We start from the raw sequence: 20,759 nt of genomic DNA on the forward strand, positions 1-20,759 counted from the left end.
ATCTGATAAGTTGGCACCATGCTGGGAAGCCTGAACTGGCCAGATTTTACCTTTTATTCTCCAATAACTTTTTGCACGCTAAGTTCTTGTTTGTAATAGCCAACCTGGTTGGAGCTGGCCAGCTCTTATATAATTCAAAATAACTGTGATGTGAAAAATCTGAGAGATATCCTGAGGCAGCCAAGGATTGATAATTGTCTCTGGAACAGTTTCCATACTGTCACCTGTATTTACAAATGGCTCTGTGTCCCATTCCATTGCGCTTCTATTGTTCAAGTATTGGGTGTAATATAAGCTCTAGTTCAAATACTAAGCACTTACACTTGGAAACATGCATCATCTTGAATGTTTTCCCAAGAGAATCAGAAATATATATTATCCTTTAGAACAGATGACTTTCTCCTAAGAAGCACTCAGTAAGGGAACCTAAGTAGGAGAATTACAGTCTTGCCTTTAACTGCTGAAGTTAATAGTTGCTTCATTTGGAATATAAGCTACTCCAGGTCATAATGTCCAGTACTATTCTCAACTGAGCATGATTTCCCGAAAAGGCCTAACCCAGTTTGGAATATGGATTGAGCATGCATGGTCAACATTCAACAGACTGGGCACCCTAAGCCAGCTGCCCTATAGGGGTACAAAGAAAAATCTCTGATAATTAACCTCTTGCTCTCACTGAAACTCAAACAAATTCCTGTGAAATTTCACAAACCAGAAAGCTAACTGCTTTGTTTATAAATCAGAAACAAATCACTTTTTAATACTTTCTATGAACTATTTCTTGGCAACTCTTACTGCCATTGTCTTAGTAGGAATTTCTTCCATATAAAATAAATCCATCCCTCCTAAGACTGGCAGTAGAAACGCCACACACACACACTTCTCACTTTATTTACATAACAAGAAGCACAAAGGCACCCATCCATCATTCTTGATATCAGAATTGTACACACACACACACACACAGTACTGCCCCAGCAGTTACCTTACCATTTCAAGATGGCCATACAGCCAGTGAGTGGGAGGTCCTGGAAAACAACTGAGAACTCTGGCCAGGTAGTGGTTCCTCCGATACAGCTGGATGACTATCAGAACCACATAAGTAAGGCTCAAAATAACCACGATGTGAAAGATCTGAGAGATATCCTGAGGCAGCCAAGACCAAGAAGAATTGATAATTGTCTCTGGCACAGTTTCCATACTTTCACCTGTATTTACAAATGGCTCTGTGTCCCATTCCATTGCGCTTCTATTGTTCAAGTATTGGATGTAATATAAGCTCTAGTTCAAATACTAAGCACTCACATGTGGAAACATGCATATCTTGAATGTTTTCCCAAGAGAATCAGAATTATTATCCTTTAGAATACATGACTTTCTCCTAAGAAGCACTCAGTAAGGGAACCTAACTAGGAGAATTACAATCTTGCCAAAACCGGTTAATGTCAAGGAAGGCGGAATGGCTGATGAACCAATCACATTTTCTCTTGCAGCCATTCCTTATCTCTGTATACAACCAGTATAGCAAATATTGTGCCCTTTCACATTATTGGATGAAAGGATGCCAGTATGTTCCTCCTCTCATGCGTCCTGCGCTCCGCCCCTGACATTTCCCCCTTAGCTCTGCACCGCAGTCTAGCATCTCTTAGGTCACAACCCCCACTCTCCTCCTCCTCTTTGTCCTCTTCCTGGCTTCTCACAGAGGGGGGCAAGGGGGGCTTCAGCCCCAGCCATCTGGTAGTTAGTAACCTGAGAAGCACGCCTACCCACATCTGAACTGGCTTGGGAAAATGCATCCCTCCGTTCTGGCTGTTCCTCTTCTGAATCTGAGCTGCTAACTATCTCCCTGCACTCAGAATCAATCCTGACACTTGCCTTCATTGCACAGTTGGGTTTTAGACTGGTATAACAGCTTCTGTTTTCTTGTTGTCAGTCTGTGTCAATAAATGTGAATAAAAAGCAAAGGGCATACAAAGCCACCCCACATGGTTAACAAACAGACAGAAGAACTTAAGAGATTTACCTAGAAATGTACTTATGAATGTATGCAGAGACCCATTTTAACTGATGTATTGTTTAAACAAATTGTCATGTTTGAAAAAGTTTAAAATAAAGTATGCAGAAACCAGAAGAAACTGATGGTTGGACTTGCATTTTTATCGATTACATCATATGGTTTTATGATTCTGTTGTATGCACCTCCGAGTACTTTAGGTAGAAGACCAAGATATAATATAAATACATTATAGTCATACCAAAAAAATTATTATTATGCAAGTTTCTTTAAAAACAAATGTATCCCATTCCAGGAGCGCATGATAAGCTGAGGTTTTTCAAGGGGCAGATTGGCAGGATCAGGCGAAATCTGGAAACGCAGCAGGGTCACAGCGACAGCCAGCTTCAGCTCCATCAAGGCAAACTGTTGCCCAATGCAATTCCTGAGGAGGAGAAACAGCCACGCTCAGATCTGAATGCACCCCTGCGACAGAATGGTTTCTCTGAATTGCAAGGGACTGCTCAACTTTCCTTACTCACAGCTGCAACTTCAAAGGCATTCCAGAATGTGAAAATAAGAGGAAGGTGCGGTGGGAGAGGACGCGGCACACGTTGGTGCATGTGTGGCTGGGAATACTTCCATACCAATGGAACTGGATGCCGTAGAGGTGTGACGTATTCCTGGCCCAGAATTTAGATTTTAGCGCAGATTCTAGAGCCCTCTTTGGGCATCTGGGTTCTAACAAAACTGAATTCATACAAGTCACATTTTGAGTTTCTTTTTAATCTGCAGTTAGGGACGGGAGAACCAGTAATTTTTGAGGTTGTCTGAATTCTCCGAAAATCACTTCAATGCTTGCTTTGGCCAGTTGTTGTTTTCAGACTGTTTTTCAGCACGTTCAGTCAGGAAAAATGCACATTGTTGTGCGTATTTTTCAAAAGTGTATGCTTTCCCCCCATTGACTAAAGCGTGAAGGTGAGTAATTTTGGAGAAATGCATATTTCAAACTGCACATTCTAAAAAAATACACATTTTTCTAATGTGATCGCAGATTAGGGAATATTCAAGCTTTTCTTAAAAAAAGAAAAAGGTGCTCCTGCTAACATCTGGGGTTGCAAACAGGACATGTTTGCATGATTTGTGAACAAAAATGAAGTTCTTATACATCCTTATCCACTGGTTTTGTTGTTACCACCGACTGAAAATATCCATAGTTAAACTATTGCCTCAGGCTCTATGGATCAATCTACTATTTTAGCAAACCAGGGGTGGGGAACATCTTTCAGCCCACGGGCCACATTCAGTTTCAGAGAAGCGCTTTAGGGCTGTATTCCAGTGGTGGACAGAGCCCAAGGCAAAGGGGGCAGTGCGAAGGCGTGGAGCCAAAGTACAAAAAATACCAGCATATTATCGCTTCAAGCTCTTACTGCTAGTAACTAAGAGAGCAATCCTAACTAAGAGAGCAATCCTAACTAACAGAGCAATCCTAACTAACAGAGCAATCCTAACTAAGAGAGCAATCCATCTGGGGGGACATAGGATTGTTCCATTTCTGGGATCCAAGGTCAGAAACAGGGCTCCAACCTCAGAGCCCCGAAACCGTGCTCCTCCCTTCCCCCCTCCTCATAGCAAGCGTAGTTCTGGCTATGTCTCCATGCTCGGAAACAGAACACAGCGGTGGGGGAAAAGGGGTGGTCCCAGGGGCAGGGAGGGGAGGAGACTGCGGAAGCTGCATTATGCATCTTCCTGTGCCCACCCCAGCCTCCTTCCCTCTCGCTTGGAAGTGCTGTGGCTGGATGCGCAAAATTGCCCATCTAGCGAAAACGCAGGGTGGCCGGAGCACAGAGGTGAGGATCGCCTCTGTGCTCTGGCTGCCCTGCGTTGGATATTCAGCAGCCTCCAACTTCGGAGGCTGCCATCTATCTCCATAGGATTGTGCCTTAGCCTTCAAAGAGGGATTTTAACCATTTAGAATGTGGGGGGGGGGACTGCATAAGAGCCAGGAAACCAGGAAGTTGGGGAAAAGGGGCCGGGGCCTTCTGGGGAATCCCAAAGGGTCTGACGGGATCCCAAGGAGGGCTGGGTTGGGATCCCAGGGCTGAGGCTGCCCACCCCTGTAGCAAGTCATCATGCAATGGTGTACGAAATCAAGAGCAGATCTGCTGTGGTAAGTTCAGACAACTACTTTCAGTTCATGGCAAAAGCACCACCATAGATTCGGGGTGGGGGTAGCCCAAAGAGAGAGATACTGTATATATATCAGTCTTAAGGCCTCAATAAATGGATCAGTCACACTGACTGCACACCCTTTAGAGAGGGGAAGAGCTACCCTTCCTTCTGAAAGGAGAGGGCTTTGTTCACTGCTCAAAGAGAGAATAAACATTTTGTCACATGGAAAGAGACTGGCCCATTCTCCTCATCACAAAACAACAACAGTGAGGTTCCCGTACCAGGAGCAATGCACAGTCGTGGGACTGAACTTCATTCATGTACCATATCCATCAAGTTTTACTTTGTGTTCACTTTGTGTTGCATTTGTTTATTAATACCGTGGACTTTGTTACGTAATTAATTACCTGGGTCCAGCAGCAAAAGGCAAAAATGCATAAGGATGTCGCCGAGATGAATTCTCCGGTGAAAACCTCAGAGGATCAAACACCTGGAAGAAAAGAAGTTTACTGGTGCAGGCACAGTACGGAGAACACGACGGTGGTTATCCACCATTTGAGTTTAAAGCTCAATGAAAATATGCCACATATTCTTCACGCACTGGTTCACACATGCATGCTCATCACCTGATTACTGCAGTATCAAGTGATGACTTGCATGTGCAAAAGGCCCTCACAGATTTAACACCACAAAGAGAACTTTCATTCACCTCACACCATCTCAAGCACAATGATTTTCCTTGAAGTCCAGTCCCTACATCCAACTGCCAGTCATCAAATGTAGAGAATCAAGTGATGTGTACATGCAGGTGTGGATTGTATGTGCATCTCCCATGTTCTAGGGGAATGAATGTGCACATGTGTGTCCCTCTTGTACAGCTCTTGCACTTCTCTCCTGATCTTTTCAGAGCTTAATTCTTGGAAAAAGCAATAAGAATAAGCATTGTTTTCAAAAGTTTTCAAAGGTTTGTACACAGCCATTCCTGCACAGTAAGGTACATATACTCAGTTCACCACAGATCACCTTATGTTGTTTTGCTTTTTACCCTGCACAATTCTCTTTTGAGTCCCTGGGTCCTGATCTGAAATCGGGTCTGCATGCAGAATCCTTCTTCAGCAGATAGATTTGCCTCTCTAGAAGCTCACATAGCTACCATGAATCTATGATTTGGCTTGTACTGAATAAGACCATTGGTCAATCTAGCTCATAATTCATTCATTATGCAAATTACACAAATCATAGTCATGCTTACTTTGCATGATTTATTTAGTTTCTGATGGTCATAGGAACATCATAGGAACATCAAGGAGAGGGACAGGGGGAGTGCGACCCTGCTGATTCGTCTGGACCTCTCAGCGGCTTTCGATACCATCGACCATGGTATCCTTCTGGATAGGTTGTCTGGGTTGGGAGTTGGAGGCACTGCATTACAGTGGTTCCGCTCCTACTTGGATGGCCGATTCCAGAAGGTGGTGCTGGGGGATTATTGCTCTGTGCCATGGCAATTGTGCCATGGGGTTCCACAGGGCTCTATTCTATCCCCCATGCTGTTTAACATCTACATGAAACCGCTGGGGGAGGTTATCCGGAGGTGTGTGCTGAGGTGCCATCAATATGCGAATGACACCCAGCTCTACCTCTCTTTCTCATCAAATCCAGGTGAGGCAGTGGCTGTTCTGAATCAGTGCCTGGGCACGGTAATGGACTGGATGAGGGCCAATAAACTGAAACTCAATCCAGACAAGACGGAGGTACTGTTAGTGGGTGGTTCGTCTGCCCGGCTAGGTGATATTCAACCTGTTCTGGAGGGAGTTGCACTCCCCCTAAAGGATCAGGTTCGTAGTTTGGGGGTGCTCTTGGATCCAGAACTGTCACTTGAGGCACAGGTGAACTCAGTGGCACGGAGCACTTTTTATCAGCTTAGGCTGGTATACCAACTACGCCCTTATCTGGACAGAGCTACAGTGATCCATGCTCTGATAACTTCTCGTCTGGATTACTGCAATGCGTTATACATGGGGCTGCCTTTGAAAACGGTCCGGAAACTTCAGCTGGTCCAAAATAGGACAGCAAAATTGTTAACAGGGACTGGCCTGCGAGCTCATATTACGCCAGTACTTTTCCAGCTGCACTGGCTGCCAGTCCATTTCCGGGCCTGATTCAAAGTGCTGGTATTAACATTTAAAGCCCTTAATGGCTTGGGGCCAGGTTATCTGAAGGATCGCCTCCTCCCATATGTGCCTGCCCGGACCTTAAGATCATCATCAGCGGCCCTCCTCCGTGAGCCCCTGCCAAAGGAAGTGAGGTGGGTGGCTACTAGGAGGAGGGCTTTTTCTGCTGTGGCACCCCAGCTCTGGAATGAGCTTCCTAGTGAGGTTCGCCTGGCACCTACATTGTATTCCTTTCGGCGCCAGGTGAAGACCTCTTTATTCTCCCAGGCATTTTAGCATTTTAGCTTTCTGAACTTTTAGCTTTGCTGTTTTAAATCTGTATTTTAAACTCCTGCACTGCTGCTAGGTTTTATTGTGGTTGCATTGTTATATTGTGGCATTAATGTTCTGTATATTTTAAATTGTTCTATTGTGTGCTATTTGGTTTTAATTTTTGTGAACCGCCCAGAGAGCTTCGGCTATTGGGCAGTGTAGAAATGAAATGAAATGAAATCTATCAATCAATCAATCAATCAATCCAGGGCACTAATGCTTTCCAGTAGTGAAAAAAATGAGACTTCAGTGACCTGCGTCAACATTCCGTATGACCAATAGAAATAGAATAAATTATGCAAGGTAAACAAGACTAATTTGCATAATAAATTAATAGTAAAGGTTGCAGTTCAGAACTTGAGTTACTTTGGCACAGATTTCTTTCTCACTTTATTTCCTTTTTTAAAACCACATAATATTCAGTTCTTTGAACGTGCATCTATGCTACATCTGTTCTGATACTGTCAATACCAGCCTTCCCCAACCTGGTGCCCTCCAGATGTTTTAGACTTAACTCCCATCATTCCCAACCAGATGGTCAATGGTCAGGAATGCTGAGAGTTGTAGTCAAAAAACCATCTGGAAGGCACCAGGTTGGAGAATGCTGATCTGTACTTTGGCACAGGGAAATCAATGTCAGGCAGTGGAATGTTAAGCTATACCAAGTTGCAGCAAGTTTTCTTGTTCCAATGTTTCCTATTTTGCACAATTCTAAAAGTACTTTTTTAATGGAGTACAATACCAAATATCACATCCAGGACCATCCAAGTTGCCTGCAAAGTCTTCACAAGTCAGGTGGAGAATCTCTTCACTGTGAATTTATCTCCTTCTGCATGAAACCCTGTTCCAAAGGGTAAGTTCACACGCAGTGCTTCTGTGATTCTTGGTCACTCCATGATAAAACCAAAGCCCTAACAACTCTCCAGAACAAAAAACATACCTCAGGATCATTCCACACTTCAGGATTTTTATGAAGAGCATAAATGTTCAGGGATATCAAGGCACCTGTTAGGATTGAGAGCAGGGGTCAGGAGGAGATTTCATTAATAAATGGTGGAGGAAATGCCTAACAATGATACATTCCAATGCTGTGCTGCTGCATTGTGCCAACACTTTGCTTAAGATATTTAGCTGCTGCTATAGTGTTACTGTTTATTTTGTTGCTTATTTTTTGCCACTGTTTTGTAGCTTTTAAAAAAATATTTTGCATACTGAGTATAACAGTGTGTTGGTGGCAATTATACTGGGTTTGTTTGCTTTCATGAAGATGTGACCTTTCACTTTATCAACTCATGTCATAAAAAGAGGAGTCATGGAATAGAGAGATCTACCTGGAAAGACTTGGGGTGTGATTAGACTGTATGTTTAATTTATTTGGGCATTTCATAGCTATAGTCAATGCTGTAAACAGCACTCAAAGTGGCATATAATTTTAAAATTAAAAATGCATGCTTAAAAATATGAAGCTGCCAGTCAGACTATTGGTCCATCTAGCCCAGTATTGTTTACCCTGACTGGCAATGGCTCTCCAGAGGTTCAGGCAGCAGCCTTTCCCAGCCCTACCTGGAGATATCGGGGATTGAACCTGGTCCCTTGTATATGCAAAACATGTACTCTGCCACTGACTTGTGACCCTTCCCTGGCTTGCATCCATTAACAAGGTAGAAACTTTTTTTCCATTTCAAGGAAGGATGTTTTTTTCATAATGGGCTGAAATAGAAGTTGGGTAGTACATCTCCTATGCCACTCTGCTAATTCTAGATGCTTCCAACTCCAAAGCCAGATAGAGAATTATATCCTACAAATCAACTGAACAGGTCAGCCCTATCACTCCACCATGCCAAAACCTTTTCAGAAACTTCTCATTCAGGTCACCCTTGCCATTCTTTGAGTTTCCACCTATCAGTCAATCATCAGTCATTTATTTAAAAGACAGTGCAATAATCTATTCAAATGCAATGAAGCAGACCTTCAGGCAATGTCCTTCCATCAGAAAATGTGACAGGCTTGTTGAGCTCTCTATACACTTGAGGGACCGGAGGATAAACACGGAGGCTTTCCTTAATACACATCGTAGTGTAATCCAGTTTATTAAGGTCATTCCTTTTTGGAAATACCCAAAAAAACAAAAGTACACAAGTTGAGCAAGCGACACCAGGACACAAATATTCCCCAGGCCAGGGCTGAAAGAAGATCAGATATTAAGAGAAATGCCAAAATTGGATGTGCAAGTGTTTTCTGATTCCACATTTGTACTTCCTCTACAATAACTGAAGAGGAATGACAGTGGGAGAAATACAGATGTTCCATATGCAAATGCGACTTGCGTACCACTCCCAAACAAATCCACTTCCAGACTTACTATTAATCTCAACATGCAGAAGCATGAGACACTCAACTGGGCAGCAGCATTTGCAATATCTGAAGGAGATCTAGGCCTTTATGGTATCCTGCTTCTGTTAAGGCAGTGCAAACATTAGTACCCCGAATATTTCTACATTGCCTTAAAATTTAGGGTCTGAAAACAGAGCCACTAACACACTTGGAAACCCATAGTCATGTACCGATTGAACACAGATCTTCACAAAGCAAAAAGATTCTGAATGAAAGAAGTTCTCACCAGTGCATGGTCTCTCGTTCCCCGACAATTGCCTTTATCTCCTCCCTGCATCTTTGCTGGTGCTCTGGGTTCTTGGCCATTGCATATAAGATCCAGGAAATTCCACTGGTTGTGGTATCATGGCCCTCAAACAGGAAAGTGTCCACCTCGTAACGTATGTCTTCCTCAGATAATCCAACACCATTTACATCCTGGCAGCCAGAGAATTATCAAGGTCAAAAGCCACTGAAAGCAGGCTCTACATTCTATCTTATGCAGTCACCTTGCCTCCTTTACGAGAAGACACAGACTCTCAGGTTAAGCTGTTTGCTTTATGGATAGACTTACAGTAAGACTAATGCATTTTCATGCTGGGGTGATCCCAATAAAGCAGCCTTCTCCAACCTGACACCTTCCAGATGTCTTGGACCACAAGTCTCATCATCATAATCCAGCACATCTGGAGGCACCAGATCAGGGAGGGCCACAACAGAGTAACAAAGCAAGAACTGATCAGTGATTTCAACAATAACAGTGGGTTCCAGATGTTTTGCTAGGAAGGGAAAGATAGAATAGGTGGTACTGGTGGTGGTGGTTTCACATGCACACTTCTCTTCCTTGGAAATGTCATATGGATTCTGCTCACCTTGGCACAGAGAAGGATATCTAGAAAGTCTAGATACCTTTTCTTCTGGATCTTTTCAAGTTCTCGTTCATCTTTGAGAAGTGTCTTTCTCTCCCGAATCACTTTTTCTGTGTCAGAAAGTTAATACACCTAATGATTTTCCCAAACAAGTCTAACAGCATTAGCGCTTCAGATGTGCTGTGTCTCTAATTTTAAAAATGGTGTGGAAATGCAAAACTTCTAAAGAGACGCTTCTTTCTGGGTTAGGACTGCTTCTTACTATTTATTTATTTAGACAAAATAAGTCAGTGGTCAGATTCTGCCTGAGGAAACAGAGAGAGAGAGAGAGAGTGGTGGGGAAGGGAGCTCAAAAATGGTACAGTACACTGGTTTTTATAAAATAGTAAAATGTCCTTATAACATAGTGAAATGCCAAATACATTTCAACTAGGCATTACTGAACCATGTTGGGCATCTCACTATATTATTCAGAAAGTTTACTAATTCACAAGAATTCATTTACAGTACCATTTTGAGGCATTGCCTCTTTTTTGATTCTTTGTGTTTGGTGCTGTTCCTCCCCGCCCCCCCCCAACCCCCGATTCTGCCTGAGGCCTGGCAAGTCACCATCCATGGTCTGAAAGAATATTTCTCCTTGGAGATCTAGCTATGTAAGCACAGGTGTGTTGATCCTTCCATTTTACAAGGATCTATTGGAAGATAATATCAAGCAAAGAGACTACCTGTATGGTGATGAGCTATTTTGCAGGCTTTGAAGAAACGGTATCCATGAGGACAGAGATGATAGATTAGATCATTGTGATAGAGAAATGTCTGTATTCTTTCCTGTATCAAACAACTGAGGTCACTAACCGCTTGGACATATGAATTCTTACTGTAGGGGAGTCAAGAAAGAATTTAATTAATTTTTATGATTTTCTTTTAAAAATGGCATAATACAAGGCAATATAATTACTTATGTATTGTATTTATGTATGAGCGTGATTCTCTCCCCTCCCCTCCCCGCCACACACACACCCTACACCTCATATGAAAGATGAAGCATTATGCACATTTGCTGAAAAATGGCAGACAATGGCACATAGTTGTAGAGGCGTATGAGTGGCTGGCCATGAGCCAATAAACAGCATGCAGTAGTTACTTCAAGCCTGATGGCCATGTGAATCACTCTTCATTGCACGAGGAGTGTTATTCGAGGGGGCCTTTTCTCCTGAGTCATTCTCTGGGTCACCTATAAACTGGGCGCAGGTTTTCCGATGCCTTTACTACAAGCCATACAAACCTGTCATTCTGGCAGTTGCTGTGATAACTGAAGATACATTTCAGCATAATATCCAGTGTCATAGGGCCAACATGCTGGAAAATATCCAGTGATTTATCTTCTGAGATCAGCTTTTCCCATTTATCCTAATGAAAGAGAGCACAGAGGAATATTGCACACATTAAAAGGACATTTTGAAACCTCCTACTTATGCCATCCTGAAAAGACTGGAGGCAAACTAGCCACTTTTTACCTCAACATTTTAACTATTCCAGTACTAAATGACTCTATACCAGGAGTGGGCAACTTTGGTGAGTCTGGGGACCACCTCTCCCCTGGACCCGCTGTGGGCTGCACTCTCCCCACAACTACTGAGGCAAAAAAGGGAGAAAGTTGCCAGCGCTGGCTCAAGCCCTCCCGCTACCTGAGGTGAGAGAGCACATGCATTGCTGCCTCATTGCACCCCAGCCCCACCCCTTGGTCCCCACCCCCTTCCCTTTACCATGTCACACTGCCTGTACAGGCAATCTTCTGGAACACGCCTCCCAAAATGCCTGGCTCTGAGGAAGGACCCCCTTGGGCATTTTGGCCTGGCCAGCTTTCTGAAGAGCCATGCCTGCTGCTTCCTGGGCTGACATGGCTCTTTAGAGGATGGCTGCTCTGGAGAGCACTGCTAGGTGCTCTCTCCTTATGTAAATGCCACAGCAGGAGAGTGGCTGGCAGGGCTCTCTGGAGCACCTGCTGGAAGCATTGGGAGGCCCTCCTCCTAGGGACAGGGAAGCAGCCCAATTCACCACTCTTCCTGCTCCACCAGCTGCTCCACATGAGGCAGGGCTGGTGCTTGAAGTTGTGTTCTAAGCCTCTGTAGCAGATACAGAGGCTGAGAATGGAGAATTTTAGCCCGAGAACAAGCTAAATTCTAAGCCTCCGCAACATTTCCGCCTTTTTTCTCGGGGAAAATAAACAGGAGCAGCAGGGGGCACTGGGGGTGTTGGGGGGTTGCAGAAAGCCCATGGGCCACATGTTCCCCACCCCTGCTCTATATTGCAGAAAATATGCTTATTTTTACATGTACATAACATTGTGCAAAATTTTACCTTAGGGTTTACTGGTTATTCTACCAGAAATCTTTCTGCAAACCTCCCTATAGCATAATTTGAAGCATTCTTATTCATCATCGAACTTAACTGTACACTTTCCTGGGGAGAGAAGGAGGGGATTCTACAACAGATTTCATGTTGCCCCTCCTCCAGTTTCTCTTCTCCAGACAACACAAACTGAAGGAAAATACAGGTGGTCAGTCTATCTGCCGCCCAGAGAAATCCCGGTTACTTCTAGGACCACCATTCTCCTACCAGACTCGTTTTCCCCTTCACGAAATTCCTAAGACTCCTTCAGTTTGATATTACATTTCCTTTCTCTATTGGTATTTCATCTGGAGCACAAGGGATAAAATAAGCAAGACTGCTGTAGTCCCGGGGACTAACCAGGTATGCTGTCTCCTGGGAGGACGGATTAGAGACGTGACTGAAGGGTTGCCTGCACTCATAAAGCCCACTGACAGGTATCCCTTTCTTCTCATCCATGTGGGAACAAATGATACCGCCAAGCAGAGCTACGAAGAAATCACATCAGACTTTGAAGCTTTGGGAAGGAAACTCAAGAACTTTGGGGCCCAGATAGTTTTCTCATCCATCCTTCCAGTAGTTAGAAGAGGGATAGAAAGGGAAAGAAAAATACTGCAGGTGAATGACTGGCTACGAAGATGGTGCTGACAAGAGAGATTTGGATTCTGGGACCACGGGCTGTACTTCCTGGAAGACGGACTGTTGGCAAGGGACGGGTCGCACCTCACAAAGGCCGGGAAGAATGTCTTTGGCCACAGCATGAAGAACTTTATCAGGAGGGCTTTAAACTGAGTCCTATGGGGAAGGGAGACGTAAAGTTGGGGGTAACAATGGACGAAGGCTCATGCACCGCAACAGAGAGAACAGCTCTAATAGCGCCCAACAATAGCCTTCACAAACTAGTAGGAAGAAAGCCAGATCATGAAATACATGGTCTTCAGTGTCTATATACTAATTCCCAGAGTATGGGAAACAAACAGAACGATCTCGAACTCTTAATACAGGTATAACTGAGACTTGGTGGGATGACTCTCATGACTAGAATACAGCAGTTGAAGGATATAACCTGTTCAAAAAGAACAGGAGGAACAGAAAGGGAGGTGGGGTTGCACTATATGTTAAAAATCCTTATCTCTGCACAGAAATACAGGAGGATGAGCTTGGTAGCCCCACTGAGAGCATCTGAATTAAAATAAATGCAGCAAAGCATAAAAGGAACATGGTGGTCGGAGTGTACTACCGGCCACCCAATCAAGAAGAAGATGAGGATGAAACTTTTGAAAAGCAAATAGCCAATGTTTCAAGGAAGCATGATGTAATGGGGGACTTCAATTTCCCCTATATTTGTTGGCAGAAAAATTCTACAAAACATGGCCCCTCCAAGAAATTCCTGACTTGTGTTGCGGATACCTTCCTTCTACTGAAAGCAGAGGAAGGAACTAGAGGATCGGCTATCCTTGACTTGATCCTAACCAACAGAGATGACTTAGTGGGTGAAGTAGCAGTTACAGGAACTCTGGGGGAAAGCAACCATGTTATACTTAAGTTCATGGCTCTAAAGGAAGCAAAAGCCGAGTGTAGCCAAACCCGTACCCTGGATTTTATGAAAGATGATTATAATAAACTCAGAACAATGATCAGTAAGGTCCCATGGCAAGCAACTCTAATGAGAAAAGGAGTCCAAGATGGGTGGGAGTTTTAAAAAAAGGACATTCTCAAGGCACAATTACAAACCATTCCAACAAGAAAAAAAGGAGGAAGACAACAGAAGAAGCCAATGTGGCTTCACAATAAGCTAAGAGATGACCTGCTGAAAACAAAAAAGGACACATACAGGAAGTGGAAAGAAGGCCAAGCAAAGGAAGAATACAGGCAGGTAGCACAGAATTGCAAGGAATGGTGCCAGGAAGGCTAAAGCTGAGAACGAGCTCAGGTTAGCGAGGGATGCTAAAAGCAACAAAAAAGCTTTCTTTAGCTACGTGCATAGTAAAAGAGAGAGGAAAGAAATGGTGGTTCAGCTATTAAATAAGGATGGCAAAATGATAACAGATGACAAAGAAAAGGCAGAAGTGCTCAATTCCTACTTCAGCTCAATCTTCTCCCAAAAGAGGGTCTATGACATACACACACACACCCAGCAAAGGCAAAGTACAGGCAGAAGGGGTAGGATTGCAGCTTGAGATCGATAGGCATATGGTCAAGGAACACCTAATTACTTTGAATGAGTTCAAATCTCCAGGGCCAGATGAACTGCACCCTAGAGTAATAAAGGAACTGGCAGAAGAACTCTCAGAACCACTGTCTATTATCTTTGAGAAATCATGGAAGACAGGTGAAGTGGCAGATGACTGGAGGAGGGCTAATGTTGTCTCTACCTTCAAAAAGGGTAAAAAGGAGGAACCTGGGAACTACAGACCAGTCATTCTGACAACAATCCCTGGGAAAATGCTGGAGCAGATAATAAAGGAATCCATCTGTAAGTACCTTGAAAACAATGGAGTGATTACTCAAAGCCAGCATGGATTTGTCAAGAACAAATCCTGCCAGACTAATCTGATCTCATTTTTGGATCAGGTAACCTCCCTTGCAGACTGTAGAAATGCTGTGGACATCATATACCTCAACTTCAGCAAAGCTTTCGACAAAGTGCCCCATGATCTCCTGATGAACAAACTAGCTCAAGGTGGGCTAGATGAAACAACGGTCCGGTGGATCCACAGCTGGCTACAGAATCGGACTCAAAGAGTGCTTATCAATGGGATCTTCTCAAACTGGGGAGAGGTAACGAACGGGGTACCGCAGGGCTCAGCCTGGGCCCAGTGCTCTTCAACATTTTTATTAATGACTTGGAGGAAGAGGTGCAGGGAATGCTGATCAAATTTGCAGATGACACAAAATTGGTCCGGATAGCTAATACTTTGGAAGACAGAAACAAAATTCAAAGTGATCTTGATAGACTGGAGCGCTGCGAAGAGAACAACAGAATGAAATTTTAAAGGATGAATGCCAAGTTCTGCATGTAGGAAAAAGAAACCAAATGCACAGTTACACCATGGGGGATACATGGCTCAACAACACTACAAGCAAGAAGGATCTTGGAATTGTTGTAGATCCCTAGCTGAATATGAGCCAACAATGTGATGTGGCTGCAAAAAAGGAAAATGCTATTTTGGGCTGCATTAATAGAAGCATAGCTTCCAAATCCTGGTAGATACTAGTCCGCCACTACTCAGCACTGGTTAGGCCTTACCTGGAGTACTGTGTGCAGTTCTGGGCACCACACTTTAAGAAGGGTGCAGGCAAACTGGAAAGAGTTCAGAGGAGGGCAACAAAGATGATCAGGGGACTGGAAACAAAGCCCCCGTGAGGAGAGACTGAAAGAACTGGGCATGTTTAGCCTTGAGAAGAGAAGACTGAGAAGACATAGAAGACTATGATAGCACTCTTCAAGTACTTGAAAGGCTGTCACAGAGAGGAAGGCCAGGATCTCTTCTTGATCCTCCCAATAATGGGCTCAAGTGACAGGAAGCCAGATTCCGGCTGAACACCAGGAAAAACGTCCTGACTGTCAGAGCAATACGACAGTGGAACCAGTTACCTAGGGAGGTGGTGGGCTCTCCCACACTGGAGGCGTTCAAGACGAGGCTGGACAGCCATCTGTCAGGGATGCTCTGACTTTGATTCCTGCACTGAGCAGGGGGTTGGACTCGATGGACTTGTACGCCCCTTCAAACCTTACTATTCTATGATTCTATGATAACTGAGTTTTCCCTTCAAAATCAAGAGGCTACTTACTCCCCCATGAAGACCCTCAATCCACCCCCCTTACCCTGGTGTTGCTCCAGACCTGTTGAGGTGATGGGGCCTCACAACAAAAGTAAGGACCTCCCTGAACTGAGCTTAGCTTCCTACTTAGAAATAAAAGTTAAAACAAAAACAAAACACCTTCCCTATAGTTATGGACGTGCTTGGCACACTGTATCTTTGCCTCTCCATTTTTCCTTGACAACAGTGCTTTTGAAGAGATATTCACAGTATCTGGAATTCCCAGGCAAAGATGCATCCAGTTATTAGCCAACTTGTACAGGATCAGAACCATTTAAATTTGGAGCTTATGTGCCCCAAGCAAATCCAGCACAGGGCTGCCCCCTGCTGCGCATAACATTACCACTGGTTATTGGTTTCTAGAATCTGGCATCTTGATCATCCTTACAGGCTCTTAAACAGTGAAATGTTGGGGTGGGAGGGTGGTGGGGAGTCAGAGTAGGCACAGGTGGGCTTGCATGGGATAGGCGAGCACGCTACCAGTTCGGTGGCCACCATCCATGATGATGTAAAGGAAACTGCAGATACCTGTTGTGAATACGCTTTGTGTAAGATCTGCCAGGGATGCTAAACCCTCCTACTAAGTAAGGAGGCGGCAGAGACTCGCTGTGCAATCCACAAACTCTATTCAGCTAAGAGCACTTCATCACCTCTCAAGTGACTACAGAAGCTTAGAACTGTCCTCTAGCTGTAATTTCAAAGATAAATCTTTTGGTAAGAGAGCTACTGAAAGCAGGAGAGTTGCCTTTCAACTCCGGACAGGTTTTCTGCCATGCTCAGCTGGCTTTTTCTGAGCTCCTGCCTTCAAGGAGGATCTTCCCAACCCAGCTTCTGATGGGCAGCCAATCTGGTGTGACGCCTCACACCTCCTCCTCTCAACTCCACCCACTTAATTCTGCGGCAGGTTCTAGCATCTGTCAGTCCCGAAGCTCTCTCCCTCTCCGACAGAGCCTGTGTTCCCACAGGGCAAGGGAGAAGATGGTCTCTGAGCCTGGCCCTTCTCCTCAATTAGACCCTGGGAAGGTTCTTTGCTGGCTCCTGAGGAGTCTTGGGGAATTTCCTCCCACACACCCTGTCTCTGCTGGGCTTCTAATTCCATCTCCGAATCTGAATCAGAGTCTGAAACCAAAACAGAAGGCCTGGGCTCAATCTTGACAAGATCAACATTTCTTATCAAAGTTTCCAGACTCTGGATTAGGACCCAAATAGTATTTGTGACATTGATATATTATGTATGTATGTATTTCTGATATTTATATACCACTAAATATAATAAAACCCATCAGCGGTTTACATATACATATTAAAATCACATTTAAAATATTAAAAAACACAATATTTAAAAAAATAGCCCAGAGACAGTTGGCTTAAGTTTTCAATCAGAAACAAGAGAGCTAAAAGTCAGTTTTTTGTTGTTCAGTCATTAAGTTGTGTCCGACTCTTCGTGACCCCATGGACCATAGCACGCCAGGCCTTCCTGTCCTCCACTCTCTCCCGGAGTGTGCTCAAGTTCATATTCATTGCATCGGTGATGCTATCTAGCCATCTCATCCTCTGCCGTCCTCTTCTCCATTTGCCTTCAATCTTTCCCAGCATCAGGGTCTTTTCCAGGGAGTTTTCTCTTCGCATTAGGTGGCCAAAATATCTGAGCTTCAGCTTCAGTATCTGTCCTTCCAATGAGCACTCAGGGTTGATTTCCTTTAGGATGGACTGATTTGACATCCTTGCAGTCCAGGGGACTCGTAAGAGTCTTCTCCAGCACCACAGTTCGAAAGCATCAATTCTTCGGCGCTCAGCCTTCCTTATAGTCCAGCTGTCACAGCCTTATAGTCCAACTCTCCACTTTCACCCTCAACAAGAGGCTCTTTAGATCCTCTTCACTTTCTGCCATTAGGGTGGTATCGTCTGCGTATCTGAGGTTGTTGATAATTCTCCCAGCAATCTTAATTCCGACCTGTGATTCATCCAACCCAGCGTTTCTCATGATGTACTCTGCACATAAGTTAAATAAGCAGGGCGACAATATACAGCCTTGTCGTACTCCTTTCCCAATTTGGAACCAATCAGTTGTTCCATGTCCGGTTCTTACTGTTGCTTCTTGACCCTCGTACAGGTTTCTCAGGAGACAGGTAAGGTGGTCTGGTACTCCCATCTCTTTAAGAATTTGCCACAGTTGGTTGTGATCCACACAATCAAAGGCTTTAGCGTAGTCAATGAAGCAGAAATAGACGTTTTTCTGGAATTCTCTTGCTTTCTCCATGATCCAGTGAATGTTGGTGATTTGATCTCTAGTTCCTCTGCCTCCTCGAAACCCAGCTTGTACTTCCGGTTGTTCTTGGTTCACATACTGCTGAAGCCTAGCTTGTAGGATTTTGAGCATCACCTTGCTGGCATGTGAAATGAGCGCAATTGTACAGTAGTTTGAACACTCTTTGGCTTTGCCCTTCTTTGGAATTGGAATGTAAACTGACCTTTTCCAGTCTTGTGGCCACTGTTGAGTGTTCCAAATGTGTTGGCATATTGAGTGCTGCACTTTAACAGCATCATCTTTTAGGATTTTAAATAGCTCAGCTGGAATACTGTCATCTCCGCTAGCTTTGTTGTTAGTAATGCTTCCTAAGGCCCACTTGACTTCACTCTCTAGGATGTCTGGCTCAAGTTCGGTGAGCGCACTATCATGGCTATCAGGGACATTCAGATCTTTCCTGTATAGTTCTTCTGTGTATTCTTTCCACCTCTTCTTAATCTCATCTGCTTCTGTTAGGTCCCTGAGTTCTTTGTCCTTTATCATGCTTGTCTTTGCACAAAATGTTCCCTTGAGATCTCCGATTTTCTAGGGATGTACGAAAGGTACTTACCTTTCACGAATTATGTTTATGGTTGGGGGGGAGGCCATAGTTCCGTCCCTCCCCCCGGAATCCTCGTGGGGGGGGAGGCGCTCTGTTCCTCCCCCCCCCCCCGGAATCCTGGCCGGCCGGCTGTGCTCCGCAGCAATTCTGCGGAGCCACCGGCCGGCTCTGCCACCAGCCGGACATCCGGCTGCTGGCTAGCAGGGACGCAAATGGCGGTGGCCGTAGCCGCCGCCGTTTGCATCCCTGCAGTCAGCCATGATAGGCTACGTAAATGTTTATGTAGCTTATCACGGCTGACTTTAAAAAAATCGTGTACGCAAATGGCGGCGGCCGTGGCATCTACGCTATTTGCGTTCCCCTTATTTTCGCTGTCTTAGTCTACGTAAATGTTGACGTAGACTAAGACATGCCAAAATAAGGAACGCAAATGGCGGCGGCCATGGCCGCCGGCGTTTGCATACGCGCGTGTGTGTGGGTTTTTTTTAAAGTATTTAAAACATTTACGTAGCCTATCCCATTTTAAAAAAAAAACTTAGCCATGATAGGCTACGTAAATTTTTGCGTAGCCTGTCACTTTTTTTGTTTTTTTTTTAACTGGAAACAGCGGCGGCGGCAGCCGGTCAGAAGACTGACTGCCGCAGCCGCCGAACCGCCGCCGCCGCCGCCAGAGCCACCGCCAGGAAGATCCGCCCAAGGTCAGTCTCGTCCTGGGGGGATGGCAGGGGGTGGCGGGACGTTCTGCCACCGATTTCGGGGGGCCAAATGCGCTGGCAGTCGGCCTCCCCGAGATCCGTGGCGGAATTTTCGTACATCCCTACGATTTTCTTGAAAAGATCTCCAGTCTTTCCCATTCTATTGTTTTCCTCGATTTCTTTGCATTGTTCATTTAAGAAGGCCTTCTTGTCTCTCCTTGCTATTGTCTGGAACTCTGCATTCAGTTGGATATATCTTCCCCTTTCTCCCTTGCTTTTTGCTTCCCTTCTTTCCTCAGCTACTTGTAAAGCCTCATCAAACAGCCATTTTGCTTTCTTGCATTTCTTTTTCTTTGGGATGGATTGAGTTGCTGCCTCCTGAACAATGTTACGGACCTCCGTCCATAGTTCTTCAGGTACTCTGTCTATCAGGTCTAATCCCTTAAATCTATTCCTCACCTCCACTGTATATTCATAAGGGATATGATCAAGGTCATACCTGAATGGTTTAGTGGTTTTATCTACATTCTTCAATTTAAGCCGAAATTTTGCGATAAGAAGCTCATGATCTGAGCCACAGTCAGCTCCAGGTCTTGTTTTGACTGACTGTATAGAGCTTCTCCATCTTTGGCTGCAAAGGAAATCTGATTTCGATATTGACCTTCTGGTGATGTCCATGTGTAGAGTCGCCTCTTGTGCTGTTGGAAAGGAGTGTTTGCTATGATCAGCGTGTTCTCTTGGCAAAACTCTATTAGCCTTTGTCCTGCTTCATTTTGTACACCAAGGCCATGCTTGCCTGTTATGCCGGTGATTTCTTGACTTCCTACTTTAGCATTCCTATCCCCTATGATGAAAAGGAATCTTTTTTTGGTGTTAGTTCTAGAAGGTGTTGTCGGTCTTCATAGAACCGATCAACCTCAGCTTCTTCAGCCTCAGTGGATGGGGCATAGACTTGAATTACTGTGATGTTGAATGGTTTGCCTTGGATTCGTACTGAGATCATTCTATCATTTTTGAGATTGTACCCCAGTACTGCTTGTAATGACTATGAGTGCTACTCCATTTCTTCTAAGGGATTCTTGCCCACAGTAGTAGATATAATGGTCACC

General features: G+C 44.4%; 2 protein-coding genes across 4 annotated transcripts in view; both read right to left on the reverse strand.

Annotated features, from left to right (window-relative positions):
• Nucleotides 1-1,383, reverse strand: part of LOC146348205 (cytochrome P450 4B1-like) — a 37,018-nt gene extending 35,635 nt beyond the window's left edge. For both annotated transcript variants that reach the window (XM_084852589.1, XM_084852586.1), the window contains exon 1: nt 991-1,383. In XM_084852589.1, the coding sequence (XP_084708715.1) occupies nt 991-1,242 (252 nt within the window). In that variant the 5' untranslated portion in view covers nt 1,243-1,383. The remainder of the gene's footprint in view (nt 1-990) is intronic.
• The window catches only part of LOC146348206 (cytochrome P450 4B1-like), a 28,746-nt gene continuing 8,977 nt past the window's right edge, over nt 991-20,759 (reverse strand). For both annotated transcript variants that reach the window (XM_084852592.1, XM_084852591.1), the window contains 8 exons: nt 11,176-11,300; nt 10,616-10,767; nt 9,894-10,000; nt 9,269-9,459; nt 8,618-8,751; nt 7,589-7,653; nt 4,573-4,655; nt 991-2,438 (listed from right to left, as the gene is read on the reverse strand). In XM_084852592.1, coding sequence (XP_084708718.1) covers nt 2,270-2,438; nt 4,573-4,655; nt 7,589-7,653; nt 8,618-8,751; nt 9,269-9,459; nt 9,894-10,000; nt 10,616-10,767; nt 11,176-11,300 — 1,026 coding nt within the window. In that variant the 3' untranslated portion in view covers nt 991-2,269. The remainder of the gene's footprint in view (nt 2,439-4,572; nt 4,656-7,588; nt 7,654-8,617; nt 8,752-9,268; nt 9,460-9,893; nt 10,001-10,615; nt 10,768-11,175; nt 11,301-20,759) is intronic.

The sequence above is a fragment of the Heloderma suspectum genome, chromosome 4 (assembly GCF_057233095.1).
Source record: "Heloderma suspectum isolate Gila_16-S chromosome 4, 16-S_ref, whole genome shotgun sequence".
NCBI classification, from domain to species: Eukaryota; Metazoa; Chordata; class Lepidosauria; order Squamata; family Helodermatidae; genus Heloderma; species Heloderma suspectum.